This window comes from Pollachius pollachius (assembly GCF_949987615.1).
Source record: "Pollachius pollachius genome assembly, chromosome: 4".
Taxonomy (NCBI): Eukaryota; Metazoa; Chordata; class Actinopteri; order Gadiformes; family Gadidae; genus Pollachius; species Pollachius pollachius.
The window spans coordinates 18,686,343-18,702,938 of NC_136937.1; the positions used below are offsets into that span (position 1 = coordinate 18,686,343).

Genomic DNA, 16,596 nt, shown 5'->3' on the forward strand with positions numbered 1-16,596 from the left:
GATGGTATTCGTGGACAGATGTTTTGGTTTCATTATCGTGTATTCTCTGATCTTTTTTCATAAAGAGCAGTTGATTAAAAAGAAAACGATTCAGATGCCATGCTGTTTTAGAAAGAACTCATATTCAACTACCACCCACATGTACTTGACAACACACACTGCCCTAATACACATGTGAAGGTACATATTTGAAAACAATTGTCTCGTGTTCAGGGTACCATATAGCCACAATCTATAGCACCAGTACCTTTAGCAACACTTGTTGTTATAGTTGTGTTCATCCAGCCTGATGCTCCACTGCGCTATTGAGACACAATTTGCTTCCATCGCTTATCATCTCGCTTCAAATATCGCTTTGATCGGCATCATCCTCCCCTGCCTCTCCTCCTCATTGGCTGCACATGACATCAGTCGTGAGTCTGCGAATACCGCTCCCTACCTCCCTGTGCATCCCTCTCCTCGCCGGATTACCGAATATGACCCAATGTCTGCGTGCGTATAAAAAAAGGAAAAGCTAGGAGAGCCACTCCCATCGAGGAGGGGAGTCTCCTGCACGTACAGCGACTCCAGAGCAGTTCCAGCAGACACACTCGGGGCGTGTTGCTATACTCTTCGTGGAAGTGGGAGGATGGCGACCCTTGTGCAATCCGCAGATCTTGAACAGTTAGAGACAGATCGCAACGTGATGGCGTCGCCCACGTCCACCAGCCTCTCGCAGCACTTCGTTGACAGCAAATTCTACCTGCTGGTGGTCATCGGGGAGATCGTCACGGAGAATCATTTGAAGTGCGCGATTGCGGACATCGAGAAAGGTAAGAGACGGGGAGGATGGAGAGGATGGTCATGGGAGGAGGCTGCTGGAGGCATCATGCGGATGGTTTTGGTGAGGCCGTGAGTCTCCTTCAGATAAGAAGATATACAGACATCATCTACTGCGATAGGAGCCGTCAGTGTTGGAGCTTTTAAGTGCTGATTTGTCCATTGCGGATCAGTGAAGTACTGTGATCTAACTTAAGGGTAAACTCAGGGGAGCTGCCGTTGTTCCTAATGAAGTTGTCTGGCCCCTCCCAACAACAACACAATAGGTTACCACACTGAGGCCTTCGTGCACACACAGACACACACGCGCGCGCGCGCGCACACACACACACACACACACAGTCCTACTGCTTGTATAGGGACATCAACATCTGTCTACCACATACTATCAAATATGTTGGGCACACATATGTAGGCCTATTTAGTGTTCCGGCCGGTGTATGTGTCTCTAGAGCCAGTGTTGTCATCCACACATGTGTTCTCACCAGAGCCACCGGAGTGATTCAGCGTTCTGGCTCAATCATGGGCGATGCGTCAACAGCGCAGCAGACCCGTCGCCCTGACTACAGGTCTGGGATGCGCATTTTCTCCGCAACCATTCCGTTACGATAAGAGAAACCCTTTGAGTGGCTCCGTGTTGGTGCCTCGGAGGGATCTATGCAGTTTTATCTTTAGAAACCCCACGATTACTGCAAGGGACTTTATTTCGCCATTGTTCTCAAAGCAGCTGCATGTTGTCTCGGGAGGATACCCCGTATGCCTGCTTCTGTTCCTTGGGGGGCTACTCCTGGTCCTAGGGGGGCTGCTCAGGAGCCTAGCCATACACATATTCTAAATGCACCAGGCGCAGGCCTACATACAGTGAAGATACTAGCTCAAACCATTTCCCTGCGTCGGTGAGCTGGTCTCCATCCATCCTGCTGTTCGTCTTTCATCCGACACCGGCTGGTGGGCGTGGCTGGTCCGCACTGCGGTCCCTACGGAAAGTCGCGAGGATCCCTTTTTAGCCAGCAGGGCGTATGAGGATTAAAAAAAAAACACAAACTTGTTGACATCCGGCCGGTTAGTTGACATATCTGGGAAGTGGAAGGAGAAGCAAATAAGGTCCATGGATACTGCGTCACGATGGCTTCTTATCCATACAGTGACATCATCAGCATTACATTTGTCCCATCATCACATTATAGTGAAATGATACACTTGATCTTACAACATACGCCCACCTTCTGGAAAATTATCTACGTTGAAAACAGATTGATGCTAGCTTTAACTTCCTAAAGTTCAGGTATTTATCATCTGAATGTTATCATCTGAATTTATGACACTTGCATTGCAATTATTGTGATATATTTATTATGATCGTTATGATTATTAAGTTGACAGCATCCTCTTTCCAGACAGCCAGGCTTTGTTGACAGTCAGGCCTACATCTTTTATGATGACTTTGATTTATTTGGACAGGGAAAATCCCGTTGAAACTGAGCTCTCGTTTGAGAGTGGGCCCTGTTTAGTACAGCAGTAAGGACATTGTAGACAAGTAATTACATTGATACAAATATAGACTTTTACGATGTCAGTTGATATAGGGTTTAATCCTTTTGCCACACCCTTCATTCTCAAATAGTGTTAACCATAATTGTATTCTGAATCTCGTCTCTGCATTGTCAAATGTCATATTGTCAGTAAATCATTCCTTAGGAACTCGAAGTGAGGAAGTTCACTTTACATGCACATATTTAAAATGGCTGCCAAAGCCAGACAAACACACTTCACTTGCAACATTGCTCTCTCTCTCTCTCTCTTTCTCTCCTTCCCCTCTCTCTCTGTCCCTCTCTCTCTCTGTCTCTGTCTCAAAGCCAGACAAACACACTCCACTTGCAACATTGCTCTCTCTCTCTCTCTCTCTCTCTCTCCCTCTCCCTCTCTCTCTTTACCTCCGCTGCGTGACAGAGCAATAAGATATGCTCATTATATTCGTGACTCGGATTTGTGGTTTACAAAAATAGCAACAAAAGTCAAAAATCTATGAATATTTCCTATTATCGATTCTTATAAAACAAGGTCACATAAAGCATGATCACTCTGCAGTAGAACGATGTGACACCATGGGCTCTGGTCATACCTGGTGGGTGGTGAACAGGTGTATGGAAGGAAAGAGTGTGAATCGGGTGGTGTTGTGTGTTCTCCTGCAGGGATCCGGTCCTGGGACACCAACCTGGTGAACTGCAACCTTGACCAGGAGCTGAAGCTATTCGTGTCACGCCACTCGGCCCGCTTCTCCTCTGATGTCAAAGGTAAACTGACAGGAGATACCATGTTCTCCAGAACACTGACGGACCGGGACTCAGACACATCCCTGGGGGTAGGACTGGGAATCTGCAGGGGCCTTACCAAACCAGTTCGGGTACGAAATGTATTCTGTAAATATTGGGATGCTGTCAGACATTCTGATATTTTGGTGTGATTTTATATTATGGTTCGGTGGACATAAAGGTTTACAGTGGGTGTCTGGATTCTGCAGTTCCGGTTTTAAATAATTGATCTAGTAATTCAATTAAATTCCAATGAGGGATGAGCGGGCCGGAAACTGCGCCCATCCATGGACGCCCGGACGTTCTGCCGTCCTGCCAGAACCCATGCAATCCCGGTCCGTTCCGGAACTCAGCTCCCGATCAATCCCAAATGATTTCACTTCATATTTTATCCGTTGACATCAGGACGACAGCACTGCACTGAGCGGCGGTCTGGTGTCCTTGCGTGCGGCTGGAGCCCGCCGCCCACCTTGGCTCTGAGCCCTATTGGTTATGGCCGGCAGGGTGTACATCAGGGTCATCAGAACAACAATGGATTGATACACACCCTTCATCTGGATTATGCTCCAGACAGATCTGTTGTCATAGAAACACGATTTATTCATGTGCCAGATGTTTATGTTTTATCATCGTTATTTTAAGAACTTTAATATTTAGAACCCTGCATATTCCCTCATTCACAAAATATGATTCTAAATATTCTCATATTTTTCATACACATTTTAGAAGAATCAATTTTTGTTATGTTTCATTTTCAGTTATTTTCGGGTGTCTTGTGAAAAAGTCAACCTCCCATACCATCCACACCCATCCCACTCACGTCTATTTGAGATGGACATCGGCAAACTTGTCCCCATCCTATTTCTGCATTTCCCCGCATCGTGCGCCACATCTATTTTCCTCCCCTTCATTACCTGCTTCTCCCTGCGCGTGGTGGGCCGTTGCTATGCAGCACAGTATTGATGCAGAGCAGGATTATGAGCAGCGGCCTGCCCCTGTGGCCCGAGTCTCCCTCCTGGAAATGAAAGCAGAGCGAGGGAAGGCAGAGGAGGAGAGGAGGGTGAGGGGAACGCCTGAGGAAGGGAGGAGATGGTGGATGATGGAGAAGAAAGAGGAGAGGGGCGGGGGGGTTCCTGGGGGGGGGGGGGGGGGATGGATCAGAGGAGGAGAGAGGGATGAAAGGAAGCGTACAGTGAAGTTGAGAAAAGTGGGATTGCTTGGTGACTAGATGCAAGACGAGTAGATGCCCCATCTCTTTCATTCTCATGTTTATTGATCCATCAGCACATTTGGTCTACCGCTGCAGGAATATAGAGTGTGTGGAGTGGTAGGTCTGTGTGTGTCTGTGTGCAATAATAGACCGCCTTGGACCATTTCTTTACACACCAACATCTCAATCGCAATTATTATATACAATCGTTTATCTTCTTTAAATACTATTGTTTCGTCATGAAATAAAGATATGGATATACGGCCTTAAAACGATCAAATATGAGGTTTGAAACGTCAGAAAGAAAGTTTTAGTCTGATACCACACTGTATATTTCCATTAACGACAATGCACTGAGCCTCGGTTAGACTGCTAAGAAGGCTAAACTCATCACTTATTAGCATATCAGGATATGTATTGACATCATGATGATAATGTCCTTATCACCCAGCCCTAGAGGCTGTCAGGAGGAAGGTACCCCTGGAACTAATGGCTCTGCAGGGTCCACATGCCCTTTCCAAGACACTGACCTCCCTTCAGACAGCAGAACACAGGGTGTGTGAGTTGGTCGCCTCCGGTCTCTCCAGGCCCGACCAAACGCAATGACTGGGAACCTCCATTCATCAGCAGCCATTTATGACTCCTATAAAATCTGAGGGTATAGCTGAGATTCTCAGATGAATACCATTCATCAATTATTTCGACAATTATGACAGGTACATAATGTGCATATATATATATTAGTGCTGTCAAGCGATTAAAATATTTAATCGCGATTAATCGCATCAATGTCATAGTTAACTCGCGATTAATCGCGATTAATTGCACATTTCTTTATATACTAAATATCCCTTGATTTCGTGCTGCTAGCCTTTTAATGAGATCAGAGTGTTGAGAAGGACAGTAATAAAATATATTTGGTAAGATGGATATAAGAAGAGACCCGCAGTGAATTCAACCCGGTCCACTTGACATCAGGGAGGTGCATGACAGTGGTAGGCCTACCGTAAAACTTCAATAGCCCAGGCTTTTATTTGTTTCAATCACTGAACTTTCGAACAAAACTCTTGCTCATTAAAGGTGGGAAATACTATAACATTTATTATTTAAACCAGCATGAATATTCCTACCGTACGAAGGCCTATACACATTACCAGGCAATCGAATAACACCTACACACACACACGGCGGCGGAGTGGTAATCGGGAGAGCTGGGGTGGGCCGTTAACGTTTCGGGGCTATGGGGCTGATTACTGCGGGATAACAATATTGCGTTTATAAAAGTTTCTTGCAGCGCCGTCCGACAGCCTGAGCTGTGCGCCCACAACCTCTCACTCACTCAACAGCCGTAACACTCAAAAACTGTCAACGTCGCAACCAAGTCGATTTTGTCTAGAGGGGAGTAACTGAGCGGCCCCTTCCGAAGTGGTACAGCCCAGGTGGTCCTTGAACTGCGATTGGTCGGAAAGAGGTAACAGCTAATGACAACATTGAACTATAGTACCAGGCTCAAACAGAGTGACACACAAACACACACACACTTTTAAGGAGTTTTTGTGCGGCGTGCTTGTTGTTTTGTTTCCGGTGTAGCTAGATCCGGTATGGTTTTGGAGTTTTTCTTAAGTGACTAGTTGTTGCTAGACAGCAGGTGAAAAAACGACAATGTTTGCCAAACCAAAAGAGCGTTAATCGCGCGATAAAAAAATTAACGCCGTTAAAATTGGTTTGCGTTAACGCCGTTAATAACGCGTTAAACTGACAGCACTAATATATATATAATTGTGTCCAGTAGAAAGCACATTGTGTTTCCTCATTCCTGCAAAATGGAAAGTAAGCCTTTGTTCCAGACTCTAGACTCCAGACTCTAGACGTTGGTTTTTTCGTTGTGTGTGGTTGTGTGTGTTTGTGTATTGTGTGTGTGTGTGTGTGTGTGTGTGTGTGTGTGTGTGTGTGTGTGTGTGTGTGTGTGTGTCTCTCTCTCGCTGTCTTTAAGTGTTAATCTCTAAATTTGTCTGTGTGTGTGTGCATATCTCTGCTTCTGTGTGTGTGTGTTTGTGTGTGTGTGTGTGGGTCTGTCTGTGTGGTGGAGGGCACTGGGCTGCTCCTGGCTGTCTGTCCCGTCAGAAAGGGAGTGCTTGGCGAGGCATGTCACATCTCCCGGCTCCCCCAGGAGAGGCTCCGTGCCCGGGGAGGGGAAGGGGATGGGCTGGGCTGGGCTTTTCTCGATCCATCAAGGTAATTGTCAGGGTCAAACCAGCAAGCCAAGACGTCAGAGCTTTATTTATTTAATAGGAGGCTGAGATTGCCGACGGATCCGTCTGAGGTAATCTGCCAAGCGGGGGATAGTTAGTTATGGTTGGCCAAACCCTGAATGGGGGCTTTTGTCGACAAATGATCGAAACAGAACATACAAATTACATTTTGTAATAAGACATTTTAATGTTCAAAATTATCCACATTTCTTTGTCTTTGTACATGAGACATTTTTTGCTCATGAATATTGAACAGTAATCCCAAAAGGCAACAGTTTGACCAAATGTTACCTGTTCAAGAATATAAGAAAAAAAGAAATACTTTATTTCTTTATTTTGAAAATAATCGTATCTTATATCTAATATCTAATATATTCAATAACTTAAGTCATTGCTAGCCTTCTTTGTTTAGTTCTATGCACAATTAATTCCCAATACCATTTCCTCAACAATATTAGACAGCCTCAAACCTAAAGCCTGGATAAACTCCCAGCTTGTGAAAATCCATAATGTTCACCTAGCGGCCATCTTGGTTCTAAACTTCAGTTCCCCCCACCCAGCTAGTCTGTAGAACCATGAAGGCCGCTACCCCGTCTGCTGAGAGAGGGGACGGCCTTTTGGGACATCACAGCACAAAGGGTCAGTGCCTCCTTACTGAGGCTCTGCTGTATGGAATATGTATGGGTGGGGGTGATTCAGCCAGCAGCCAGCAGTCAGAATAGAAGGATAGCTGCAGCAGTATCTCACAGTCCCACCACGCCCTCGCTCAACCAACGGTGATTTACCTCTGAAGGAAATCACTTTATCACCAGCAGTACAACCATAAAATCTTTTACACCCAACATCCATGATGGTTACGCAGCATGAAGCAAACACACAATAGAACAAATGTATTTTATGTTTGTGCATTCATATATAAGTAATAAATTCAATAATGTGAATAATAATACACATATGTATTATTATTATTATTATTATTATTATTATTATTATCATTATTATTATTATATATACATATAAATGTATATATAATATATATATATATATATATATATAGATGATTTAACAATTTATCAAATATAAAACATATTTATATTTTTCTTATATTTGCTAAATGCTTATTCAGTAGTGTATATTTATCTGTGAAATAAGTCTGTTCTAAAATACAAATAGGTAGACTCTGAGCCCTGGTGCAACACAGGTAAGTTATGTAAGCGTTCAGGGCGTCCGGGGAAGAATGGCCTTGTAGGTAAAGACTGTACGGCCTGTGGCCATAAAGGCAAGGTCACTTTTTACACAAACACAACACTGCGGCACAATTAGTACTGTAACATTTTACACTGTAACCATAGTCTGCTATGTCGCTATTATGTCATCCTCCTGAAATGGCTGTACCCAGAGTCAGAGCTATTTATGTTACTCTGTTGCTCATGACAACCGACATCAAATACATTTTTATATCCAAATCATATTTCTGTCTTAATGTGTCTTTTTTGTTTCATCCCTATATAAGGAATATCTGGATCCCTTATTATCCTTATTGATAAAAAAAACAATTTACTGTAAGGGATTTGAAGAAATGTCCTGTTTTGTCCGCTGTAAAGCTGACTCCATGCATTTCTATAACCATTTGCAACCGGCACTTTGATAAGAGTGTACCACATTGAAACCAGAGTGGATTAATATACACACTTAACAAATCTCAGAAGGCTGTCTTTTTTGACATCAGCCTTGTTGTCATAGCAACGTGAGGGACGAGTTTTGGGCGCAGGGAGGTCTGAAGGTTGCAGTCAGGGTTGGGGGGTAGTTCAACTCTAACCCTTCGCACTCCAGGGAGACTCGCTATACACACAGCAAGAGATACCATGTTATTTGAAAAATGCATTATTCTATAGATTATGTGAAGAAGCCTTCTTCTGTCAACCGTGGTCAGACAGGAACCACTATATTTAATTCATGTCCTCCCTTCATATGATCAACAGAGGAAAAGCATTCAAACGCTGATTTCAAAGAGTTTTGACTCCAAAACTCTGTTTTAGCGTTGTATTTTAAATGGTGGTAATTAAAGTGGTAAGGATTATTGTTCAATTGTTTATCGTTTGCCTACCTTTTCTTTTATGAACCGTTTGTGGACTTGCAGTGGAGATCAATTATTAATATACAGTCAGAATTGGGCATCATTTTCATCCAACCTAAATCTTGAGACAATCAGGAGGGTTCATCATTAATATTTATTTATCATCTAAAAGGTTGCTGTTGAAGACCTGGCCATGACCGGACAGGAAATACAATATGTGTGTTGGTGTCATACAACACTACCTAACATATAGTACTTCCCCTAGTATTGATTTGTGTTAATCATGTATCCACACACTCTGTTTTATGTTTTCCCAGGCCAGAGGATTCTTCACCACAAAAGCAATGTCCTGGAGACAGTTGTGCTCATTAACCCTTCAGATGATGCAGTCAGCACGGAGGTAGAAGAAACACATCGATTCTTACATTATCTTTACATTATCAGGTTACTTGTCTGAGCTTTCAATAGACAAGACTAAACATCCAACCCCAATGAATCACAGTGTATGATTGTACACAATGTACATATTTTGAATGTAATCTAGATTCAAAATCAGAATCTCAGATGCCCAGAATGAAGGCTGCTCTCCAGTAACAAAGCTATTCATGCTGAAAATCTTTTAAGAGGACTCCGGGAATTCAGATAAATTATCCAAGAACAGCGTTTGTTCCACCGCTGCTTTCAAAATCCAATTCATGGATGTCATCAACGAGGATATGTGCTGAAAAGGGAACAGAGGAAATGGATAGACCAATGAACAGGCATTTAATCAAAATGAAAAGTGTGATTTAGGTAGAATAAATGTGGAACAACAACTATGTTAGATGCATCGAGACATTTCAAAATAATCCATAAAAACATTTTGTGTTCAATCGTTATTTGTTTATTTGATTTGCAGGTACGTCTGATGATCTCAGACACTGCCAGACACAAGCTGATTGTCCTGTCGGGTCAGTGCTATGAGAACACTGGCGAGCTCATTCTGCAGTCTGGATCCTTCTCCTTCTTTAACTTCATCGACATTTTCACTGATCAAGAGGTAAAACAGATTAGAAGATTTCAACATTATTTATTATTTTGACTTACTCTATCAAGTTCATACAAAAGGTAATATAGTGTATGTACTTTGAATATTATATGTACCAAAAAAAAGGAAATAAGTTATCAATATACGTTTTTTGTTTATCTAAATTATTTGAATGATACAGAGTCAGACCCGTTTTGAAATGTTGTGACCATTTTCTTTTTATTTCTAGATCGGTGAGTTGCTCACCACCATTCACCCAGCCAACAAAGCCAACCTCACCCTGTCCTGCCCTGAGCACGGGGACTGGCAGAACTCTAATCTGGACAAACACAACCTGCAGGACTTCATCAACATGAAGCTCAACTCTGCTCTCATACTCCCGGAGATGGAGGGCCTTTCCGAGTTCACGGAATACCTATCTGAGTCGGTGGAGATCCCTTCTCCTTTCGACATGCTGGAGCCGCCCACCTCAGGGGGGTTCCTCAAGCTCTCCAAGCCTTGCTGCTACATCTTCCCCGGCGGACGCGGTGACTCAGCACTCTTTGCCGTCAATGGCTTCAACATGCTGATTAACGGCGGCTCGGGGAGGAAGTCGTGCTTCTGGAAGCTGGTGAGGCACCTGGACAGGGTGGACTCAATCCTCCTGACGCACATCGGCGACGACAACTTGCCCGGCATCAACAGCATGCTGCAGAGGAAGGTGGCTGAGATGGAGGAGGAACAGTCCCAGGGCTCGGCGGCCAACAGTGACTGGGCCAAGAACAGGATCTCACCAGACATCGGTGTTGTGTTCGTAAATCTTCCCGAAACTTTGGAAAACCCAGCGCCTAATTATAGGGTGCGTAAGAACATGGAGGAGGCAGCAAACATTCAGCAGTTCCTTACCAAGCTCAACTTGAAAACAGAGTCTCTGCATAGGCCTGTCGGGAACACCATAGAACCAATTGTTCTTTTTCAGAAAATGGGCGTTGGGATGCTTGAGATGTATGTAATTAATCCATCCAAGAATAGCAAGGAGCTGCAGCACTTCATGAAACAATGGACCGGGAGTGAGAAAGACAAAGTCTCAATAATGTTACCCAATGGAAAAGAATCTGAGTTTCCGGTATCTTCACTGACGTCCATTTCATCGTTGATTGTGTGGCATCCCGCCAACCCTTCAGAGAAGATAGTGCGTGTCCTCTTTCCTGGAAATGCCACTCAGCATCACATCCTGGAAGGGCTAGAGAAGCTAAAGCACTTGGACTTCTTGAAGCAACCAGTTGTTACCCAGAAAGCCATAAGTGCCAACACAGCAGCCGCCGCAGCGGAGGCTAAGCCCAAGCAGGTGAAGCTAAAGCACAGAACTGACAGCAGAGAGAGCCTCAAATCCACCCCAAGGCCTTCGCCGAGCAGGGCCATCAGGAAGGAGTCCAAAGAAGAAGTTCCTGAAAAGGAAAAGACAGATGCAGAATCTCTTCAGGAAAAAACACAAAAGAAAGCCCCAATGCGCAAGGTACCTGAAAAAGAGTTGAAACCGAAGGCAGAGCAGGCAGCTGCACATGAGACTCAAGAGAAAAACAAGCTCAAGACTCAAAAAGAAAGGATTGTGAAGAAGGAACCTAAAAAGTTGGTTGAGAAGAAACATGAGGAGGTAAAAAAAGAGGCAATGAAGAAAGAAGAAAAGCTTACCCCCAAAAGGGAAACCAGAAAGGAGGTAAAAAAGGAGGAGGTAAAGAAAGAGCTCAAAAGAGATTTCAGGAGAGAGTCTCCCATGAAAGACAGGAAGGAGGTGAAGAAAGAGCTAAACAAAGATGAATCAAGGAAGGATATGAAGAGGTCATCCAAAGATGTGAAAAAGGTGCCGGCTGCAATTGAGGCAAAGAAACTGACCAAACCAAAGGCTTTAGTAAAAGCTGAATCTTCCAAAAAAGATGCTGGAAGTTCTATGAAACAAAAGGAAAAGGTAAAGGTGACAAAGAAAGAAATAACAGTGGAGGAAGCTAAACCTGTATGTGCAGTCAATGCTGTTGCAAAGAACATGGAGAAAGTGAGGTCCTTGATGTCTTCTCCAGAAGACCTGACTAAGGACTTTGAAGAGCTTAAAGCTGAAGAATCAGTTGTAGTTGAGGGAGAGATACAGCAAACCCAAAAGGAACCAGCTGTGTTGATCCAGCATGAAGAATTGTTGCAGACAAAAGAGTCCTCTGAAGCCGCAGAGTCTATCGATGAAGGAATTACAACAGAAGTTGAGGGGGAAAGTGGAGAGACTCCCGATGAACCGGAACCCAAGGAAAAGATTGATGGGTGTGGAAGTGAGAAATTTGAGGATGAAGGCACTGGACTCGAAGAGACATCTGACACGGTAGATTATATTGAGAGGGGGGAATCAGATAAAGTTTACACACCACAAACCGTGGAAACAGAAAAAGAAACACTTATAAATAATAACAATGAAATACTTGGTGAAAATGAGATCACATCTGTTAAAGTTGGTGGCGAAACGTATGATGACATTGAGGATGAAACACTCAAACAAGATAAGGTTCAGGATGTAAAGGAAATGGACACTGAGAAAGTGTGTTTGCTTGTATCAGCCTCCCCCAAAGTCTCATCACCGGTTTCTCCGGCAGCGTCCATACATGATGAAACGTTTCCAGTGGGCTTTGAAGGCGAAACTGCTTCCGATGACGAAAACATAGAAGAAGCTCTGGAGGTGTCCTCCTCCGGCCACACTCAATCGATCATGGACATCTCCAGTGTCCCCACTCCAATGGACGGGATGTCCACACCTAGGGATACCACAAGCGATGAAAATGATTCTCCTTCTCAGGACACTGGCAGAATTGCCACGTTGACCTATGGGGAGTTTGAAGTGAGACGTCTCTCCCCACTCCAGGATTTGCCAGAATCTGACCTCTCCAAGAGCGATGCCACAGAGGGCAAAGACTACCCTCCCTCTGCCTGCACTATATCTCCTCCCTCACCCCTCGAAGCAGATAGATTCTGCAGAGAGTTCCCATCCGATGATGCCGTAGAGGCCCAGGTGTCAGATAAGGTGCCATGTGACAAAGAAGACCTAGACTCAACCAGATTGAATTCTGTTTCCTCAACCTCACCACTTATACATTCTCCTTCTATGGAGAAGAAGATGAATTTCGAAGCTCCCTTGCTCTTTGCCTCACCTATTGAATTGTGCACCACTATGACCGGATCGCCAAAGGGGATAGCTGAGTCTTTGATCAGCCCAGATGATAAGACATTAGAGGACACAAATTCACCTCAATCCTCGGGTCACACACCTTACTATCAGTCTCCAGTAGACGAAAAGTCTAAAATGATAGCATCTGAGGACAATGCTGAGGGACCCACAATTGTTGAGGTTACCAGTGACAGAGAGGACTCGTCTAAAAGTGCCAGCCCAGAGCCAAAGGAGGTTGAGCATGCCATATCTTCACATGTAGAAAAGACAGTGTCCCCGCAGCAAAGCCCACTCACCCTTGGACACGAGTTTCCCACAATGAAAGAAGAGTCAATATTTGACGCAGAGAAAAATAATGGAGAAGACAGTCATGTGGCAGCAGCCCCTGTCAAACATGAATTCGACACCAACATCACTTTCAAAGAGGAGAGCAAAATGTCAATATCAGAGGGCACCACATCAGACAAGTCAGGTACACCAATAGAAGAGGCGGTAGCAGATGACACCTTCTCCCATCTGGCCTCGGCATCCACTGCTTCTTTGGCCACCTGCTCCTTCCCCGAGCCCACCACTGACTCCCCATCGCTTCACGCTGAGGTGGGCTCGCCTCATTCCACAGAGGTGGATTCGCTGTCTGTCTCTGTGGTACAGACGCCAACCCCCTTCCATGAGGCGGAGGGCTCCCCATCCAAGGAGGAAAGCCCCAGGCCAATGTCCATCTCCCCTGACAACTCGCCAAAGGCAAAGATGAGGGCACAAGCGCAGGAGGCCAAATCCCCAGAGCAGTCTACTACCTCCGTGGAGTTGGGGCAGGACTCCCCTGACCATTCCTTAGCCTTGGACTTTAGTAAGCAGTCTCCAGAGCATCCATCGTTGGCAGGGAGCTCCCGTGCTACAGAGAATGGCCCCACGGAGGTGGACTACAGCCCCTCAGAAGGATCGGACCTGAGACCAGTGGGCGAGCACGAATTCAATGTGGAGACAACTGTTCTTTTCAAAGAGATGGATACAGTTCATGTCATTTCCGCATCTCCATCGGATGTATCTCAGTCTACTCCCTCTGTCACCACTCCATGCCAAATGAGAGAAATGCCACCCAGCATGCTACTGCCAACAGACAAGTCTCCAGTAACCCAGAGGGTTGCTTCTCTCACCCATTCTCCTCTTTCCACTGACTCATCACCATTGATCGGAGGTCCACCAGGAAAACAAGACGACAGCCCAACATCTCTTTCTGAGGAAGAAACTTCAAATAAATCCAATAAAGACACAGAGCAGAGCTACGAGACACACACCTCTCCAAAATTGATTTCACCATCATTCCTACCTCCATCAGTGTCCACACCACCACCATCATCATCCCCACCACCGCCACCATCATCATTCTCACCTACACCACCATCAGTATCCCCTCCACCTTTATCAGTATCCCCACCACCATCATCATCACCACCACAACCACCAGCATCATTCTCACCAACACCACAGTCATCACCACCACAACTCTCATTGAAATCCCCCCAGTCATCCCCATCACCATCATCATCTGCACCACCACCCTCTTTATCACCCCCCCCATCAACCCCACCACCACCATCATCATCTCCACCACCGCAGTCATCCTCACCACCCAGAGAGGCGCTTTCTCCCAAGGAGACAAATCCCTTCAAATGTGACATGTCCACACCACCCTCAAAATCCCCCAACAGCCCTAAAGTCCCCTTCCCATCGTCCCTGCCTCTATCCCCAAACTACATGTGTGCCGGTGGTTCCCAGGAACCCAACATTTCAAAGCAGAGCCCCTCTCCCCACTCCAAGACAGACGTGGACCTCTGCCTGGTCAGCTCCTGCGAATACCGTCACCCTAAGACAGAGCTGTCACCGTCCTTCATGAACCCCAACCCGCTAGAATATCTGATGAGCGAGGAAATGGCCCTGGAGGAAGGGAAACTCCTGACCAAGTCGGGCGGAGGCCCCCCGCCCCCGGGCGGAAAGCTCCAAGCCAAGCAGTGCGAGGAGACCCCGCCGACCTCCATCAGTGAGTCCGCTCCGTCCCAGACCGACTCGGACGTCCCCCCGGGGACCGAGGACTGCCCTTCCATCACTGCCGATGCCAACATCGACTCTGAGGACGACTCTGAGACGCTGCCCACTGACCGGACCCTGACCTACCGCCACGCTGACCCACCTCCGCCGGCGGCGAAGGACCCGGCCCCGTCTTCGGCCCCCCCTGACGTCTGCATGGTGGACCCCGAGGCCCTCAAGGCTGAGGAGCGCCAGGAGGAGGCAGCCGCGGAGAAGACCAAGAAGAAGAAGCTCACTAAAACCAGCGGCTCGCCAGCCAGGAAGAGCGCCCTGGCGAAGGCCAAAGATACCAAGACGGCCTCACCAAAGAAGATAGTCGGAGAAGGTAAAGATGCAAAGAACGCGACCAACACCTCTGCATCTAGAGGAGCGAAGAGTACTACAAGTAAGCGTAATCCATCATTCAAACCAATATTACCAACGCACCTCTCTAAACGTGCCATTCTTTTTATATATTTTCTCATGATTCTTTCTCAGGTTCTGGGAACACCAAGGTCTCGAGTGGAGCTGCGGTGCCCAACTGTCCTCCCATGTACATGGATCTGGTTTACATCCCCAACCACTGCAGTGCTAAGAACGTGGACGCTGAGTTCTTCAAGCGGGTTCGTTCATCCTACTACGTGGTCAGTGGCAACGACCAGCCGGCTCAGGAGCCCAACAAGACTGTTCTGGATGCCTTGCTGGAGGGAAAGGCCCAGTGGGGAAACGATATGCAGGTATGAATGCACTATGAATGATGTAGCTGAACATATTATGTATGTGGTGTATGAATAATGAATTTTTGCTATCTTGCTGAAGGCCATTCAAGTTCAATTCTACCCCTGTTATCTTGTCCGTATAGATACAGCGGGTTGCTTGGATAAATGTTTGTCCTATTGGGACATTCATCTTAGATTGAATAAACAGCCTATCGATAAACGCAAATGCGCAAATATACGCAAATGTGTGTCTCATTTATGAACCAACCGAACCTCATAACTTTGCTGGTCATTATCTGGATTGCACCCTTAGCGTAACATTCTACCAAACCATACTCAACACCATCTCCCCCCAGGTGACCCTGATCCCCACCCACGACTCGGACGTGATGCGGGAGTGGTACCAGGAGACTCACGACAAGCAGCAAGAGCTCAACATCATGGTCCTGGCCAGCAGCAGCACCGTGGTCATGCAGGACGAGTCTTTCCCCGCCTGTAAGATAGAGTTATAAGTATGCACTGCGAGCACAGCGACTGTTCACAACGGTCGGTGGAATGTACGAAGGGAACGGAATGCATGAGACCCCTTTTCACAGTGGTGGTCCGGAGTAGGACAGACACGGGTGTAGCGATTAACACTAAATATGGATCTCCTCCATTTATCTATCAACTGTCGCACCAAAATAGACCAAAACGAATGAAGATGACCACACTTTGGCCAGGCTGGCACACTGAGACACATAAATCAAACATACCTGAGGTTAAAGTGCCCCTCTTCCACCAACAGATGGGATGCAGATTATTCATTACAAGCTTTTTAAAAAGGACCCTCTAGTGACATCACATGTGGGCGTGTCTACCCAGACATCTGACGGATAGATCAGCCTGGTGGTGAAATGGGGGCCCTTTAATATGTAGGGGCTACATCTGTGTTT

The 16,596-nt window shown here is 45.9% G+C and overlaps 1 protein-coding gene across 1 annotated transcript; it reads left to right on the forward strand.

Moving 5' to 3' along the window:
* Positions 1 to 628: 628 nt before the first annotated feature.
* Positions 629 to 16,173, forward strand: map1b (microtubule-associated protein 1B; the record flags this gene model as incomplete). The annotated part of the gene is made up of 7 exons (XM_079734124.1): positions 629 to 812; positions 3,012 to 3,113; positions 8,988 to 9,070; positions 9,569 to 9,709; positions 9,927 to 15,348; positions 15,441 to 15,679; positions 16,018 to 16,173. 7 exons carry the CDS (start codon positions 629 to 631, stop codon positions 16,171 to 16,173), a joined length of 6,327 nt encoding a protein of 2,108 aa, XP_079590250.1.
* Positions 16,174 to 16,596: the final 423 nt, after the last annotated feature.